This window comes from Ambystoma mexicanum, chromosome 10, assembly GCF_040938575.1.
Source record: "Ambystoma mexicanum isolate Mex_15411 chromosome 10, UKY_AmexF1_1, whole genome shotgun sequence".
Lineage (NCBI taxonomy): Eukaryota > Metazoa > Chordata > Amphibia > Caudata > Ambystomatidae > Ambystoma > Ambystoma mexicanum.
Window position 1 is genome coordinate 1,148,687,105 of NC_090932.1, and position 17,386 is coordinate 1,148,704,490.

The 17,386-nt window shown below is 44.9% G+C and overlaps 1 protein-coding gene across 4 annotated transcripts in view; it reads right to left on the minus strand.

The window, feature by feature from the left end:
- CNNM4 (cyclin and CBS domain divalent metal cation transport mediator 4) overlaps nt 1-17,386 on the minus strand; it is a 938,359-nt gene that overhangs the window by 337,542 nt on the left and 583,431 nt on the right. Inside the window, exon 6 of one of the 4 annotated variants that reach the window (XM_069619072.1) lies at nt 7,204-7,343. The exons of the other annotated variants lie outside the window; for them this stretch is intronic. Within the exon in view, the coding sequence (XP_069475173.1) occupies nt 7,219-7,343 (125 nt within the window). The 3' untranslated portion in view covers nt 7,204-7,218. Of the gene's footprint in view, nt 1-7,203; nt 7,344-17,386 lie in introns of those variants that run through there. 4 annotated transcript variants of the gene reach the window in all.

Consider the following 17,386-nt stretch of genomic DNA (forward strand, 5'->3'; position numbering starts at 1 on the left):
TAGAGCTGCGTTTAGGCACCCCCTCAGACGTGTTGCCGGTATTAGGGCATAGCCCCTCGGCCATGGTACCGTTACAAGGGCAAAGCCCCTCGGGCAAAGACCCAGTAAACGAACCTTCTGGTCCCTCAACACTGTCACCGGGAGGATCAGAGGATCACTCGGCCTGGAGGCCGGTAGCTGCGGCAGCCTTGGTGCACGTGCTGGTAGAAGGACCTGACCGTTCCCACCCGCGCGGGAGAGTCCCTTGGAAGCAGTCTCCCTTGCGGGGTGTGATGAGAATAACGGCCCTACCTTGGGCTTGGTTCGATGTTTCACGAAGTTCTTGAGGTCCTCTAGAGGCGACTTCTGGAAGAGTTCCCTCCACCTGGCTAGCCCGTTCTTCAGTGCTTTCCAGGACAGGTAGCCACACGCTGAACAAGCTTGCCAACCGTGGTCTGGGCCAAGACAATGTAGGCAGAGGGAGCAGGGGTCTGAAGTTGGGAAGAGCCTGTTGCAGGCTGGAAACCTGCTGAACTCTGTAGAAGTCGACATGCGCCAGGGAGGAGCGTGACGCATGAGGACCGAGTACCTGAATGACAAAAAGACAAAAAAAGAAGACAAAGAAGTATCCGAGCGTGGAATTACATGGTCAAAGCCAAACCCAGGAGCACGGGTGAATTCAGCCTGTTCCAGTTGACGCAGAAAAGGGGACTGAGGTGTGGCGCCAGAGGGCGGAGTCAGGGTAGCGCATGCTTCCTGGGCCGCACCCCTGTGCGCCTCTAAAGTTAAAGGGGAAGAAGGTTTTTTTTCTGGTGAAAAAGGTTCTGTCTCTTGTCCCTTGCAAGGGACGCCCATACAGTATGGAGGAAAGGGGACGGGATGTAAGAGTATATTGATGAGGAAGACTTGAGGAAGGGAAATGAAACCTTGAAGACAGACTCCAGAGGCTCGGTGGACAAAAGAGGGTGGCGGCCCAGCAGAAAATGACCTCAGCACTGGGATAACCGATGAGGTCAGCACAGGACAGCCCAAGTGCAGATGAAAGGCAGCTTCTCACAGCCAGGCAGGAGACCTTGATGAAAAACAGCAGGCATCAGCGGTAAAAGAACCTGCAGAGGATCCCAGCATGGAAGGCTCTACTGAACACCGAAATAGCAGGAGGCCCGGCAGAGACTTCTTGAAGCCGGAAACCCCAAATGGGATGTGCTCATACCACAAAATCGAGCCGCTACAGCTAGGTGAGGGCCAAAAAAAGCACAAACAGCAGGAATCGGAGGAAAACTCCAGCAGATGATTCTTCTGAAAATCCAGCAACAAGCAGGAGCAGGGAAGACCCTTAAGTACCACTATTCAAAGAGGCTTGCTAAAACCGTCCCACTAGTTACAAAAGGCAGCTAGGGACAAAGGGATCAAGTGGCCAACAATTCTGGTTGTTCATCGGAATTGCCACTCAGCCCAGAGCACACAAGATGTGAAAGGCACAGCCAAGAGACTTCCACTGGTCTAAACCAGTTAAAACTAATATGAAGGCTGCCAAGTGGGCTCCTGCAGGTTATGTTAAATCTTGTGCATAGTCGAAAGTCTTCGGTTGTTACTGAAACTACAAGTACCAAGAGGCCTTAGGGGAGGTTGGTGTAAGGTGTCAAAGTGGTCATACGAGTGTCAAGCCGAACCCCTTGTACAGTCAAAAGTCTTTGGAACGTTGTGAGGGCAAATGTGAACCCAAATGAGAGATGCCTCCAAATTAGGGTGAGAAATAATACATCCATGAACATTGTGACGACAAGTATGAACCCGACTGAGGGATGTCCACAGTGAGTGGTTGGTCTAAACCCGACTGAGCGAGGCTAACGTTGAGAGTGGTTGGTCTGAGCCCGACAGAGGGAGGCCAAAGTTGAGAGAAGGATCGGAGCCCGGCTGAGGGGGATCCAACAGTAATCTCCTGACGTGAAGATTAGCAGAAGGAACTTTTGTTGTGTTGTCAATGTCCTATCAGGTCCTCTGAAGCAAGAGACTTTGCATGAAAGAGACTTTGACACAGAAGGTCCTGATATTGAGAAAATGAACTGTAACCTTGTGCCAGAGAAGCCCAGGAGTGTACTTTGCTCAAGTGTCCCTGCCTTGTCCCACGCTAAAAACATGGGGAAGGGAGAACCCGGCCATAACATCCTGACTTTTCATTTTGTGAACACTTCATTCTTTTCTTGTGAACAGCATAGCAGTAAGGATTAGCAATAGTTTTCTTTGGTATAGGCCCCGTTTATTTAACTAGACTCCACTGGAACTGTATGATTATTATTTGATGGCCGTAGCTTGCTCCCATCTTAGATTTAGTTTTAGATTAAGTGTTTATCCCACCCATTTTTACAGTTTAAAAAACACCCTTGAACTGTGATCACTTGTGTCTCCTCTCACTTTGATACTATGCCTTCCTTTCACACACAACACTCAAACATATAGCCCGAGTGGTCACCTACAACCCTCCTAAGGACATTCAAAGCTAGCAGTTGTGGTTACTAGCTGTGTGATGTATGCGAGTGTGCTGCTATGACACGTTATGTGGAATGCTGGTGCAAGTTGAGTGTATGCCTTCTGAGGGAGACCGTTACCTACTGACTATAAGAGTATCAAGTCCAGCTTGGGTGGCGGTCCCGGTTTATCCACATTATATCTATAAAACGGCCTGTCTACCTGTGAACTGTGCACTACCGAAGGAGGTAATAAAGAAGACACGTGTGCAATTTACCAGATGACTCCAGCCTCTCCGTCAATCTTAACATTGGCAAAAAGTGGAAACAACCGCTTCTGGTTAGCCCATCGGTGCACCGGAGACTGCATTACTGAATGAGACCTGGCACAAGAGCCAGCAGGGCTGGGGAAAAGTAGGTAGTTGGCAAACTGCTGTGTGTAAGGAACAGAGTCTATTCATGAGCTCACCCCACAGCTCAGCTGCAACAAAGTCAGATCTGCCGGTGGGGCTGGGGCGAAACAGACCGGCAGGACTGGGCCAAGTTGTTGCCTAGTGAACACGCCGCCCAGTGTCCGCGTTTCCGGAGGGGCTTCAGAAAAATTGTCATCTGGAAACTCCTGAGTGTGCCGCAGCCCTGATGGCCAAAGGCGTAGGATCGAGGTGTTGCCAACTAACTGTCTGTGTGGCAGAGCTTTGTTATTGCTGCGCAAGCTCTGTGCTCCATGCATAGCTCCCTACCTTTTTGGTCACCAAGGTGGGTGAAAACACCAGATTTTCTTTTTTGGCGGGTGAGAGCCCATAGAAGTGAATGGGCGTATGAGGGACATTTGCAGGTGATTCAGCTACTTTCAAGGCGGGGACACCCGCCAAAAGCAGGAGAGTTGAGAGCTATGGATGGGAGCAACAAAAAAATGGGTGTTGGATAAACAGCACCCAATCGGCGAGGGTGAAGATCAACAGCCAATCCCCACAGGGCTATCGTTGTCACATGACAGAAGCCGTTTTTCCGAATGCTATGCGAATCGGAAGTGAAAGAGTGAAGCTTTCATCGGTGTAGAACCTCTTAGAAGCAGCGTTGTCAAAGGAGTAATGAATTATATCCGAGGGAAAGGCGGCCTGTCATACATCAAGGACGTTTGGTCCCAAGGTACTGTGTTGAGCAAAAGGGACTCTGCAGTGGTTGTCAGAACCTTCATCGAATTCCTCAGTGAGAAGAAAAGTGTGCTGTAAATCTTGGTTTTTGCTTAATGTGTAGGACACAATTATAGATGCGCCTGAACATTAATGATCCTTTTGTTCTGCAGGAAGTACACTTGCAGTTTACTGTGGTCCTTAAGGATGGATCCTATGTAGCTAAAGTGATGTTGAGCGAGAGTACTATAGGTTCATTTTGAAAGTGATGCGACCATTTTAATTTTACAATGTGCGTTTAAAATGGCAATATGGAGTGCATGCTTGAATGTATGGCACAGTAGCATCCTGAAGATTTTAACTTCATTTTTGAGTTACACGTAATGGACAATGAAAAAGAAATATCATTTACAATGTTCACATGCGGTTACGCATTTAATCCCATCGACAGTGATAGTGATTGTTTGATTTTGTGAGTGAGAATTGTTGAATCTGGGATGTTTTCCGTGATTGAGTTTCTGTATTTAAATCTGAGCACGTGTCCGCATAGCATACCTAACATGTAGATATCTGTTAAGTTTTAAGGCAGCATATCTTTATGTTATTTGTCTTTAAATTGGTTTTAGCTGTTGCTGTGTGGCACTTTTGTGTTTCTGTCAAAACCTTGTGTGTGTCAAGGAGATGCCTGTGTGGCTATAACTACCTTGCTTGACCGTGACCCGTGCCTGCATGGCCTCTTAATATTTTTGGCTTCTTGTGGTGAGGTACCATGGCCATATCATGTTGACTAACATATTATGTAGTTAGTTTTTAGGGTGCACATTTTGCATTAGGAAAAATTAGTAGTTGTAGGCTAGGCCTGGCTGTTCGCTTGGTATAGGCAAGGTCGGACTAGGCCATAAAATTGTCCCAGGCACCAATGAAAAAAGTGGCCCACAGGTGCAAATGGCTATTAATTCCTTTTGTGACACCGTTTGAATAGTACCCAAGGGGGAGTGCGATGCAAATGGTGCATTTTAAAGAATATTAATTCAGCAACATTGGTCAAAACTACTAGCCGCATAGTGAATCAACTCATCAAACTGGCCCAAATTGGCCACAAAAGTGGCCCACTTTGACCAAAGAAAATGGCCCACACTAGCATTTTCTGTTTTTGGTTCGGCCATGGGCCTAATGCCCTATCAGCCAGTTCGAGCCTGGGTTTAGGTGGCAGCTGGAGTGCTCTTTATGTGGGTTCGCTATGTCTCTGGAATGTATTCATTTTCGAGAGATTCAGCAGTCTAGCCAATGCATAGTCCATGCATTTGTGATAGGACGGTGACATTTAGGTTCTGTGTTTCGTTTGGATAAGGAAGAGGGTAGGAACTGGCTGTGCTAATAGGTATTAGTGGCAGTGCGATGTACAGGGTGTATGTCTGTTTTCTGGTGCCATAGTTGCTTGGGCGATCTAATAAGTTATCCATAGCTGGTTATATTGGGCAGGGATTGATATCTGCCTATAAGTATGTTGGTGGCTAGAATAAGAGGTTGTCGAATAATGGTTGCATCTGTTGGGTGATTGGGTGGGCGGCCATGTTAGAATTGTGTGGAAAACAGTTCTATGCATTGTTTAGAGAGTTGACATCTATGGGATCGGTGGTGGATGCCTTGTGGGGTAATGGGTGAGCATCCGTTATAAAGTGTTAAGTTTAGTTATTGTGCGTATCCGTGACAAAGTTTTATGTTTTGTTATTGTGCTTTTGGAAGGAGTGAGGTTCACTAGTTAGTGCCTGCACTCTTATGTCATCCATTACTGGACTCGGTTATGTTGAACCATAACAGTAGGGAACATTTGTATTGTTAATGGAGTATTAGCTGTAGGGTGCATGTGTACGGTGAATGTGACATCTGCAGCACTGCATTTTCTATTTTTTTTTATAGAGGTATGACTGGAAGTGCGCGTGGCTGTGAACATTAATTTCCAAACTGTCATGTATGTATGGTACTACGTAGTTTTCTTGTACAACAATTGTAACACCTCATTCATGCCATGTAATCCCTTCTTTCTTCCTCAGTTATTAGGGTTTTTCACAAAGGACATTTATCCCTTGTGCTATTATTTAGCTTCTTTATGTCATACAAGATGCATTCCGTTTACTCAAGTGATGTTCCTTTATGTTCAGCATGCGTTCTTCCAATTCCCTTTTGTTATGAATATTAAGGGGGGAGGGGTGTGTTGTGGTTACTTGGTGTGTGATCTGAAGGATGTGAGTGTTCTGCTATAACACGTTGTGTGGAATGCTGGTGAAAGTTGAGTGTATGCATTCTGAGGGGGACCGTTACCTACTGACTAGATGAGTATCAAGTCCAGCCTGGGTGGTGGTCTCGGTTTACCCACATTTATCTATAAAACAGACTGTCTATCTGTGAAATGTGCACTACTGAAGGAGGTTATAAAGAAGACTTGTGTGCAACCAGCCTCTCCATCAATCTTAACATTAGCCTTCAACTTATCGTGTGCAAAAATTATACAGGTGGGGGGAGGGGGGATTGCCGACTGGCTCACCTGTACATGTTGCCCTGGAATTAATGTGGGATTGCCTCACCACCACCGCCACTATTCCTCAGCATGCTTTCTGTACCCGATATACAGGTTTTCCCTTTACCTTTGCTGTGTGTAAACAGTTCTCGATAAGTCACCCCCTGATGCGATGTGATCAGCTGTGGAATCAGACATTGCAACTGTTTGGAGAAAATGAATACATGTTTTTGAATTTTTCTTTTATAAAAGGTTAATATGTGTATTCTCATGTTGCCGTGACTGCTAGGTAACAGCTTGCTTGATTTATAAAACGTAAATTCTGTCAAAACGGAGGGTATGCTTTTTTTTTTTTTTTTTACAAAAAGGTGAGTTGCCAGTAAAATATTAATGGGAGATAGTCTGGAATGGGGTGAAGGAACCCCCAGTATCCATAGAATGTTTATATTCTACAGGCTACTTTGGATTTCCAACAAAAATGTATCTTCAAATGAGAGATTAGGTCAACTCCCCTTTTAAAGAAGGCAGATTTGTATGGAAATTCCCAAAATCCCCCTTTGGAAAAAGGCAGCTTGTGGAGATTAAGAAAATTAACTTTAAGGAGACTGCACCTTAGAGACATTAGGAAGATACACTACTGTACATGTCACCACTACAGGGGGTTTAGCATATGAACGTAGCCTCAACACAGGATTATAAAAGTGACCCCTGTAAAGAAAGTGCCCATATGCAGGAAATAAGAGGAATTCTTCCAATAAAAGTAAGCCTTAGGGCCAGGAAAGTGGCAGTATTTTTCAGAGAAGAAAACAATCCCCCTTATAAAGACGGTAGATAGTTCAAGATTTAAGTGCTCACCTCTCAAATGGAGTAAGCCTACATTTTGAAAGTTCGAACACGGCAGGACAACCTTTACCCTTTTGAGATCGATAAACTGAGTGCCATTACATTGGGTAATAAAACCACTATTATTAAAGCGCATAGAAGTGGGAGGAATCCGGCATGAAGCACGATATGAATAAAACATATGTATTTTTTTTCAAAAGAAGGTGACGTCTAACCCTGGTTAATGAGGCACCCTCCCCCCTTCTCCGAGCAGAGCAGGACTGGAACAAGCAGAGCATTAAATGCAGGCCTCACTCCATGCACGATCATTGTTACCTGTAAACCTGGCAAACAAAGAACCTCTCTTTTGGGACTGGGAAGAGCCTCTCTTTAGGGACCGGCGCTTGTGTGAAGATGGAACTGCTGAGCAGATGAAACAAAATACAATGGAGAGATGAGAGAGGAAGAGTTTGCATGAAAACAGAGTTATAGGAAGATAGGCTGGAAATAAGGTGGGGTAATGAGACAGGCATGAATAAAATAAATTTGGAGGAGTAGACCAGACTGGAATACAGCAGGAAGGTCAAAGGAGGGAAGTAAATAAGGCTGGAAAAGGGGGAGGAGACACATACACAGGGGGAGGGAAGTGGCAGGTAACAGGCAGCAAATAGCGGGATGGACAGGAGCCTACAGGACGTTTCCTTGCTCTGCCCCGAAATCTGTTTGCAGGTTCTTGTACATCCCACCCACACTATGACACACGTTGACAAGTCAGGCTAACAGCAGTGCAAGACGGACATCAAACAGGGGGAGACGAGGCATGCTTCAAACATCAAGGCTCTATTAATGCAGATGCTAGAACTTGCATATATGATGAATGTAGAAAATATATTAAGAACGAAAGTCTAATTACGTGCAGGATGCTCACAGTGCAAACCTTTATTTCCCCCTAACAGCCTTACTAAATGATAGCAGCGCTTTCTGATCTACTGCCTTCTGGGAGTGGTGGCATGCTTAGTATGTAAGCTTATTGAAGCTGGTTTCTTGGTTGAAGTTAGACAACTCTACTGAACCACTATGTGCTTAGATGTGTGAAGTTATTTTAATATCGTATACATTTTGCCTACCTAACGGTTAAGGTTACAGCTAGAGTTTGTGTTTTTCTTTCAATATAATTCTATTAATATCATTAAGTCCTTTCAAAGTCTCATGACATAGCTTTGCATAACAACCACCTGTATGTGTAAGCAGGTTTTTGAGAAATCATACAATGTATGTGAGTGTACAGTAACATTTGATTGTTCACTCAACATACTTTTAAAAGAACAAGGACTAAAAGTCTTCTACATATGTATTAGCTTGAGAGGTGTGTTGGCAAAATACGTGGTCTTACTGCCTGACGAGTGCTTTGCCTCTGTTGGTGCTTTTGACATAGCCATCTGCTATACCTGTAAACCGGTCAGAAGCACTGATGAGATAGCCAATAGTCCTGTGAGTCAATTAAAAGCATCAATAACGTGAACCTTGAGCATTTCTAAATCATCTCCTGGAAATCTTTGTCTTCGATTGTGTTCTGAACAGTACAACTTGTGCAGACACAGTGACCAGAAACAGAAGCACTGCATTAGGGGCATGAGCTTGAGGGTACAAAAGCCATGAATTTCTAGCAGGAATAGAGAGCAAAAGCGGATGAAAACAGCAAGAGAACACTGGCGTTGCGGAAAAGAGGACAGGAGGCCTAGAAAGTGAGAGAAAATAGATGGCACGGAAAAGAGAAAATGGTTTTAGTTGAAGCCAGACAGATTAAGAAACGTATTAAATCAAGACAGATAGGAAACACATGAAACAGTATTGCAAAGGCAAAAACGATATTGCTTGGCAAATGGAACACGTTCAGCAGCTGGGAAAAGAGAAGTTTCTGAAGAGCCAGGGAGAAGGTCCCAATCAATGGATAAGTCAGAAGTGTGTTTGTGTGTGCAGGACCGTGGGAGAGAGGAATGTAAATGTGCCCACAGCAGAAGGGGAGCAACAGTGAGTGAGCTTAGAGAAAGAGAAATTGTCAGTGGAAGACAAAAGGCATCATGGGGAGAGGGAAAGCACAATAGAGTGAAATGAGAGTGAGAATCAATCTGAAAGCTTGTGAAAGCTTTTACAATGGATGATGGGTGTCAATGCCAGAATCCTTCAGAAACTGCTGGAACTTTGACGATAAGCATAACAAATTACTTACCTGTAACAAAGATTCGAAGCTTGACATCGGTTACAGATTCACATACACGGGATTTTCCCACTAATTACAGAAGTGTAGTTAACGTAAAAGAATTGTGGGTATTAACAACATAGTAACCAAAAAACCACAATATTTCACTCTTCAGTGTCATCTTCAATTTTTAAACCACATTTTTAGGATTGAGTCTTTATAATAGCCAAGCATGCAATAATTGCTCCCTTGGATCTAATGAAATGTGTATTTATTTATTTTTGCATTTATTTAGGTAGGTATCTAGGCGCTAGTTTCATATTTATAACGTGCTCGTTTTTCTTTTTTTTTTTTTTCTTTCCGCAAGCGTGGGTCCGGGATTCGAACCTCCGTTTGCTGAGCGTGGACTTGCTTCCAAGACCCGCATGCCACAGAGCTATCCTCCCTTGCCACAGAACTATCTTCATTCATTTACAAGATGCCTGTAAAATCCATCGAGCTAATTCACTCTTACTGGTGGCATTTCTTTCATGTTGATTAGTGAAACAAACAATGAATTGACTAATTTCCCAGAAGTCTTCTGTCTGATCTACGGTCGTCTAATGAATGTGAACATATTTCTGACGTGAACTAGTTCGTTAAATTATATAAGACGTGCAAGGGTTCAATATGTAAAGGTGAGACCACTTCGGTGCAAATCGTAGATGCATTCTTCAAACTAAATGTTCCTTGGATGTGGAATACATTCACAAGAATATCTAATAAACTTAGTAGCAATACAAAATGCAGCGTTAAGAGTAAAATGTATTAATAGTATATTTGCGGACTATCTAATAAGGGGTAGGACAGAGCATCATGAATCTGAGACTGATTTTGGTCTCCAAGCAGGTCGCGGCAGGTATTCAATTCTGAATGGTTTAGAAATGTGGAAATCCAGGGCGGTATACAGTGATGAATCCGAGGATGTCATCACTCCTTTCCCGGAGGTAGCCTCTTCTCATGTGGCCAGGGGATGGCAGTCGTTATCTGATACGAACTCTCAGGGTGGCTAAGCAAGGGAGGATCACAAGAGGAGAGACGACTCTCAGAGGAATGGACAGGCATCCTCATATGAGACATGGTATCCCCCCTTTCCTTTTGGGATTATTCCCTCCATTCCCCATGCCTTGATACCATATTGTGACAACCCCTTCAACATTCTGTAAAAGCTGCCGACCAAATTTATGAACATTTTCCATCCAGTAAAACAGCACATACTGAGCCGAAGAAGGACTGCAAGGGGAAAGAGTGTGAACCATAATGTGCAGTCTAGTGTTGTGAAGAATGTTATTGGTCCAAGACTTCTGTGAGGCTGGAGGCGGGAGTTCCAATCAGCTGCTGCGAGAAAATGGAGAGGCCTTCCTTTTCCAAGCATTGGCTTGGAGACTGACGAGAGACCCAGGTTGCAGTGCAGGGCAGACAGTGTCCCAATCCAGGAGCAAACCTCCAAGGCAAGCGAGTGGAGGCGGCGAAAGAGAGCTGACCCAAGCACTCCTGGGTGGTTTGGGCATACCAGGAAGCAGATGGAACCGAAGGTCATGGCCGTACAGCAGTGCGGGCGAGAGGAGAGGTGCAGAGGCGAGCTCCATACCAACCATTGTAAAGATATCATGAAGCATGACAGACAACATATTCACTTTCTTAACAAAAAATGACTTTAGTTCATATGTCAGGATGAATTAAGGCCTAACTTGCCCTATGCTAAGGTGGGGTTTCCCTACCTAAAGAAACTAAGGATAGTCTGTGTCAGTAAATCCAACGTAAAAGTCTGTCATTGAACAACCTATACTTGCCCTCACAACTAAAGATACACAATGTGTAGGGATGGCAGCACCAAAAGAAACAGTGTTCAAAATAAAGTTCTGCGCTTCTTCCAACTCGGGCTTGTTTCAGCTTCCGGTCCCCAAATTCTAAATAGTTCCACAAAAAGGACTCCGGGTTCCCTTGCCCAAGTGTAGCACAATTCCAGGATATCTCAGGGTTCCCTTCCCCAAGTTCAACACAGTGCAAGGATGCCTCAGGATTCCTCTCCCCAAGTTTAACACGTTTCCAGGATATCTCACAGTTCTCTTCTCCAAGGTTAACACAGATCCACACAGTTCAAGTCTCTTGACTTTCACCAATATTGTCAGCTTCACTTTATTCTCTTTTTGACTCATATTAATTCACACAGATGCTTTCTTTCACTTCAGCAGTTGCATCACACAGTCTCTGGGCTTCTCTTGGCTCTTTCCTAAGTCGGGCTTCTCTGTCTAGGCGCAGTTGTCTGGCTACTCGGTCCACCCATTGCAAGTCACGCAACCGATAACCCATGGCACTTTGTGATGCGCCTAGTTCTTGATTAACACCGGTTTTCGACATAGCACCAGTGTCAGTACTTAACATGTGCTGTGCTTTCACTTTGGCAGTCTTTTGGCTTTGCCACAACTTGCATTCACCTTATTATGTGGTGTATATCTTCTTCCACCACCTTGCGTTCACCTTGCCCCTCTTAGTTGCACCAACTTGTTTTTTTACATTAACTTTTCATTTAGTTGATAAATATTCATGACAGCTTTAACTTTGTTTCTCAATGCTTCTTTGCAAGTTTCACTACTTTTACAATACCACATCATTTGCTTTCCACTGGTGCTATAATTTCACATGACTTCCATATCTTATCTTTAGTTCGGTATCCAATATATACTGTTGCATTTCTCAAAATACTTGACAACTTTTTCATGATTTCTCCATTTGGGTTCCAAACCCCATTCTCATAAGATTTTTGCTCGTTCCCGAAGATTAAATGTCCAAGATCCGCCCCCAGAGCACCCTGGAATGAGCATTCCCTGTCCCACTCACTGGGGGCTGCTCTGCTTCGCCTAGCATCTTCTTGCCATTCGTAGTCCTTCTCTCCACTCCCAGGTATGCATCCTGAGCTCCAGCGAGCAGCGCACGCTGTCCGGAAACATTCGCACAGCGTGCTGCAGGAGTTAGGAGGTTTCTATGTTCCCCTGGGAAAACACGGCTCTGTTAACTGTTGGGGCCCTGGTTCTCTCACGGCCACCTTGGGTCGCGGCACCTCTCCCTTCTACTGGCAACACACAGCGTCCTCTCTGCCGGTCCTACTCTAGCCTGCTCCTCGCCAGACAGCTGCCACCTTCTCTCGAGCAAGGTTCTTCGTGCTTTGCTGCTTGGGCCTCCTTTAAAGCACATGTAGCCTTCCAATAGGTTGCAGGTGCAAGTAGTTTACCTGACCCTCATTACACCAATGAACTGGACATGCCTGATCCTCCATGGGCATCTTCCTCATCATAGTACCACCATGATGAAACTGACTAGAAGTGTGCATTACTCCTAGTCGCCTCTTCCTCATCCCAGTCTTAAAGGTATATGAGTGAGGGTTATAGTGTGTGTATGGAAGGGATAGGTACTGAGTGATTTGGAATATTCCTCCAAGTTGTTTTACGTTCTGGTTTGGTATAGGTTTGAGGTGTCTGGGAATCAACATAAGCGTTTTGATGGAGTTCTACCTGAACCATATAGAGAAAGCTCCTTTCTAGAACTCTTATAATAAGGGTGTCTCCACTGGTTACTCTAAAAGGAGGGAAAGGGGGTCTGTTGACAGGACCCTATAAAAGCTTCCAGGATGGAAGATTCATCATGAAACGTGAAAGGACAGTACTGCATCTCACTTCAGGTCTCCCACTCCCCAAGGTACCTCCAACCCAGGTTTTCTTTCCTCAGATATCCACCGCCAGGGTCGGGGTCCAAAGCGGTGGCCTTTGCTGGCTACCTGAGCAGAGGAAGTTGGGGAGAAAGAGGCAAGGGCGCCCTCAGGCTTCTCACACTGCGCAGTGAAGCAGTGCCAGTTGAGAGTTGAATCGCCAGACAAAGAATGAAATTGCGGCGGGACCAGGATTTGTTACGGTGCAAGGGGCTAGAGCGTTCCGTGCCGCTGACCGATGAAAGCCGCTCGAGTCCAGCAAATACAGAGAAGAGTTCCCAAATGTGTACAATTGGAGTGAGAACGCACATGTCGTTGGTGAACCCAGATGGCAGAATGGGATGCTGCCAATGAGGCAAAGAGTGAATTGGTTGCCAAGAGTGGGGAAGAGAGTAATCCTCATTGGAATCAGTGTCATCGTCATTATTGTTACAAGTTTCATCTGAAGCAGGGACTGGTTATAGAGTCACATTTGTTAACACATTACCATGTTAATTAGCTTCTCTCCTTATCACACTGAAGTGGTTGGGGGTTTTTAGGAGCTTTGAATGGAGGATAGCACAGGGCCAACATGCTGGTCTTGGAAGCAAGACTACACAAAGCAACAGAGGTGCGAATCTCGGATCTGCGTTTAGAAACCGAACTCGGGTACGGTGTTCGGCGCGTTATATAAAAACAATAACATTTCATACATTCTTGAAAACTGCTCGACCTACATGTAAATCTTGTCCAGCATCTGAATCAATGTAATATTTTATTTAGTGAATGTATGTATAGACATCAAAAGTGTGGATCAATGGTCTCTTGCACTGAGATTTCCACTATAGCTTCTTTCCCTGGTAGAAAATGCTCTCAGTTTACTTTGCAACGGTTATGTGGCTTGTTTATAACAAAGTGGAAGTTAATTAAGATTGTGATTTTTGCACTCATAGTTCTTGGCCTTCACCCACCCTCCAATAAACTCATGGGGCCTCCACTGGCACCAAGACATGGGCAAGAATTGTTTCCCAGCAAGAACCATTAAAAAGCAATCCGAGCCAGGCTCAGGAGTGGCGTTACGCACCAGGCCCATCAAGTCCCCAATGACAATGTACGTACCCTCTGCCTTTTTCTCTATATGTTGCCATAATTCAGAGGGAGCTAGTACAGGGCCGGAGATTGCCATTGTCTGGAGGAAGGGCAGGGGTCGGGGGCAAGGAGGGGTGTCAAAAGGAAAACAAAGTCACTAAGGTGAGTAACTTGTATTCACTAGGTACGTTTGGTACCCCTTCTTTCAGGCTCATGGAGTTTAAAGCAATGCAATTAGGAGAGGGCAGCCTGACCTAATGCGAATGTAGAACAATCCCTGCAAAACATGTGAAGAGTAGGCTGTGTGGGTGCTTGCAGTGGGTTCTAGAGGAGCATGGCACCAAAATGCAAGACACCCCTGTAGCTCTGAAGAATGTTTGCAGATTTCCACATAATGATATGATGAACCGAATGAACAAAGTTCTCACAAAGCAAATTTGTATGACCCTACACACATAGTAATGGACAGATCACTTTCGGAGAGAGTCTACTGCAACAAAAAGCAGCATAAACAAATATGCAGAAAGCACTAATGTGTCTGGCTAACGTCCTTAACTTTACGAGCAACACTGTGGTTCCTTCAACCAAGAAAACTAGCATGGTCCCTTCAACCAAGGAACTCTTCAACACATCAGTTTGAGGTCACTGGTAGCAAGGGGTGCAAAAGCCTTAGAAGACAGAACAAAAAGAACTAGGTTGAAATACCGGGTGAGCTTAAGCAGGAAATTACATATGAAAAACTACTAAAAAATGCTGAACTAGAGGATTAGGAAAGCCTTGCCCGATTCCATCTTCATTCCTGATGCAGCCAGGTTGGATGAATAGGAAATAGCATCTTTCAAGGGTGCTCTAAAGGATTCACCTTTTTCCTCAAAGGGCACGCGAGAGCCACTTCACTTGTAGTGTGTCCTTGCGTGGCAATTCTTTGCTACCTAGATGACTGCCAGATTCCCTTTGGAAATGTCAACATACCATATAATTGTTAGGCTGTTCTGTTGTGCAGGTCATAGTTTGCTTGAAAAAGTTGCATCTGAAAAAAAGCATAGCCAGGATGTCGGAGCACCAGACAATGCTCGTTCAAGAGGTATTCTGTAAACATTCTGAATTTCATCAGCCCCCAGGTTTCCTAGCCAATCCAGAGGAAAAGCATCTCCAAGAGATGGGTTTATGCCCCATGATCATGGCATACATTGGAAATATGATTTGTTTACCTCAAAACCACGGTTCCATGTAATGTCCCCTCAAAAATATCGCCATGCAAAAAAAACGTTGAAAAATTGCCGTTTTTTGCGGGGACATTACTGCATGCAACATGCAGGGGACACCCCTGCAACTCCCAAACCCTTTTCTTTCCCGGGGAAGCCGGGGACACTGCTGCCATGCCCGCTCCCCCTGTCCCTATATATATGGTCACCTACATAATGCTGCCACAACCTTTTCCGGCAACATATACGGCAACCATATATATAGGGATATTATTACCTGATACCAAAACCACAATCTCTGAAACAGAGAGAAAGAAAACATGAGTGACCTCCCTGAAAACATATGAAACTGCCTTGCAGAATTACTCAAGAATTTAGGTCTGTGGATACAGAAATCAAAACTTCTCACACAAGACACAGAGGAGCAGCACTGGGTTTTTTCAATACCAACAGGGCGGGGGGGGGGGTCTTCCCGTTGATTCAAACCATTGAAAAGCAAAAGGTGCTGTTGTCCATTCAAAGCACCCTTGGGTCACCGGATCCACATTCGCTGAGGCATAGAGTGAGCAGTTGGGTTTATCAATCTGCTCCTGTGGCCGTTTTACCCAATTGTTCATTATTTAACATCCAGTTTGGATACAGTGGACAACAGATGCTTCAACTCATGGGTAGGTATGGTGCGATAAAACTGACACCGCGAATGGGCCTTTACTAGCGCCTCCCAAACTAAAAAAGATAGGCAGACACTGTGGGGTTAGTGGGTGCATTTAGGGTTGTTCATTCCCGGGATGTCCGGTATTTCTTCCTTCTGGGACTCGGGCTCATTAACCAGTTTGGCCTTTTTTCTTCTCGCCTGGTCCAGACGCTCACAGCGTGAGGGAGGTCCACAACCTTCCAAGGGGAATTAAAGATCATTCTCCTTTAGTACTTCCTTTGGGATTGCAAAGACTGTGTCCAACAGGGATATGGAAATTCAACGCTTGACATCTAGAGGATACTTTGGCTATGGATGGGATAGAATATAAATAAGGGATCCATTGATAATGCATACTCTATGTGAGAAGAGGCAGTCATGCATTGGTCTGGTGGGGTGAGAGAGTGCCTTGGAGGGGTTGTAGGCACCATGGCACTAGATTTCCGAGAACGCTGTGGGATGGGTTACGTGTACAAAAAGGAGCCGTGCCCTGTGCTTGTGTTTAAAGTTACACACAGCATTGGTGCTCTTCAGCCTGCGTGTGAGCGAGGGAAAAACACTTCATGGAGCCGGCGGAAAGGAGCCCAGTTACCACTTCTTCATGCATTCCCAAGAATGGAGTGAGGAAGCAAACCGGCGCAGGGTGTCAAAAACACCTTGCGGCCGGAGACATGTTTCGCCAAAGAGTGAGACCATGTTTCACTGAGGGTGGAATTCTGGAGGCATTCTTAAGACAGCAGATGTCAAGAGTCATTCATGCACGCCAACTACAGCCTCTCAGCTGACGCCGGGGTCCAGAGGCATTGGATGGTTTGCTTTGTTTGTCACGTGTGATGCAACACGTGCAGCGGGACAGTATAAACTCACATATGTTTGTGTGTTTACTTCTAGATGAAAGGACTTGCTACACAAGGAGTGGACCAAAGATGGCCATTATCTGTTATCAAGATCTGTGGGGTTGGCATTGTGTTTGGACAGTTCATGTTTCAGTGTTTGTGGCTGCGTCTGTAGTCACCTACATGTTTTGGGGTACAATCCAGGTGCCCAGATGTGTTTTCATGTCCTAATTTCATGAGACCAGCTAATGAAGACAGATCATTCCAATGGAAGATTCAGTTTAAGGAAGTTTCAGACTTAAAGTGTGCATGTTTTCCCAAGAAACTCCCCTACCTATCCAGCTTCTGTACCCCAACCCCCTTTCCGGAGTGCCTACATTCCCATGCTTAGCCAGTACCACAAGAAGAATATGCACAAATCTATTGTCGAGTTGCTGTGGGTTTATTTGTAATAACAATTCAAAATGATGAATTGATCCATAATATATGTGGGTGCAGCGCATTAGGTCCCTTGGTCCTTTTTCTGTATTTTGATTATTTACAATATGCAAACAAAACTTGGATGCTTATACCTATCAAAATTTCTTCACAAACATATTCAGGTGGAAAACAAATATCTATTCAAAATAAAGGCAGATGTCAATTGGTCGATGCATTTCAGACCAGTGAAGGCCCTTCTTGAGGGCATGGGCTCTAAAACAAGATACAAAGAAACATA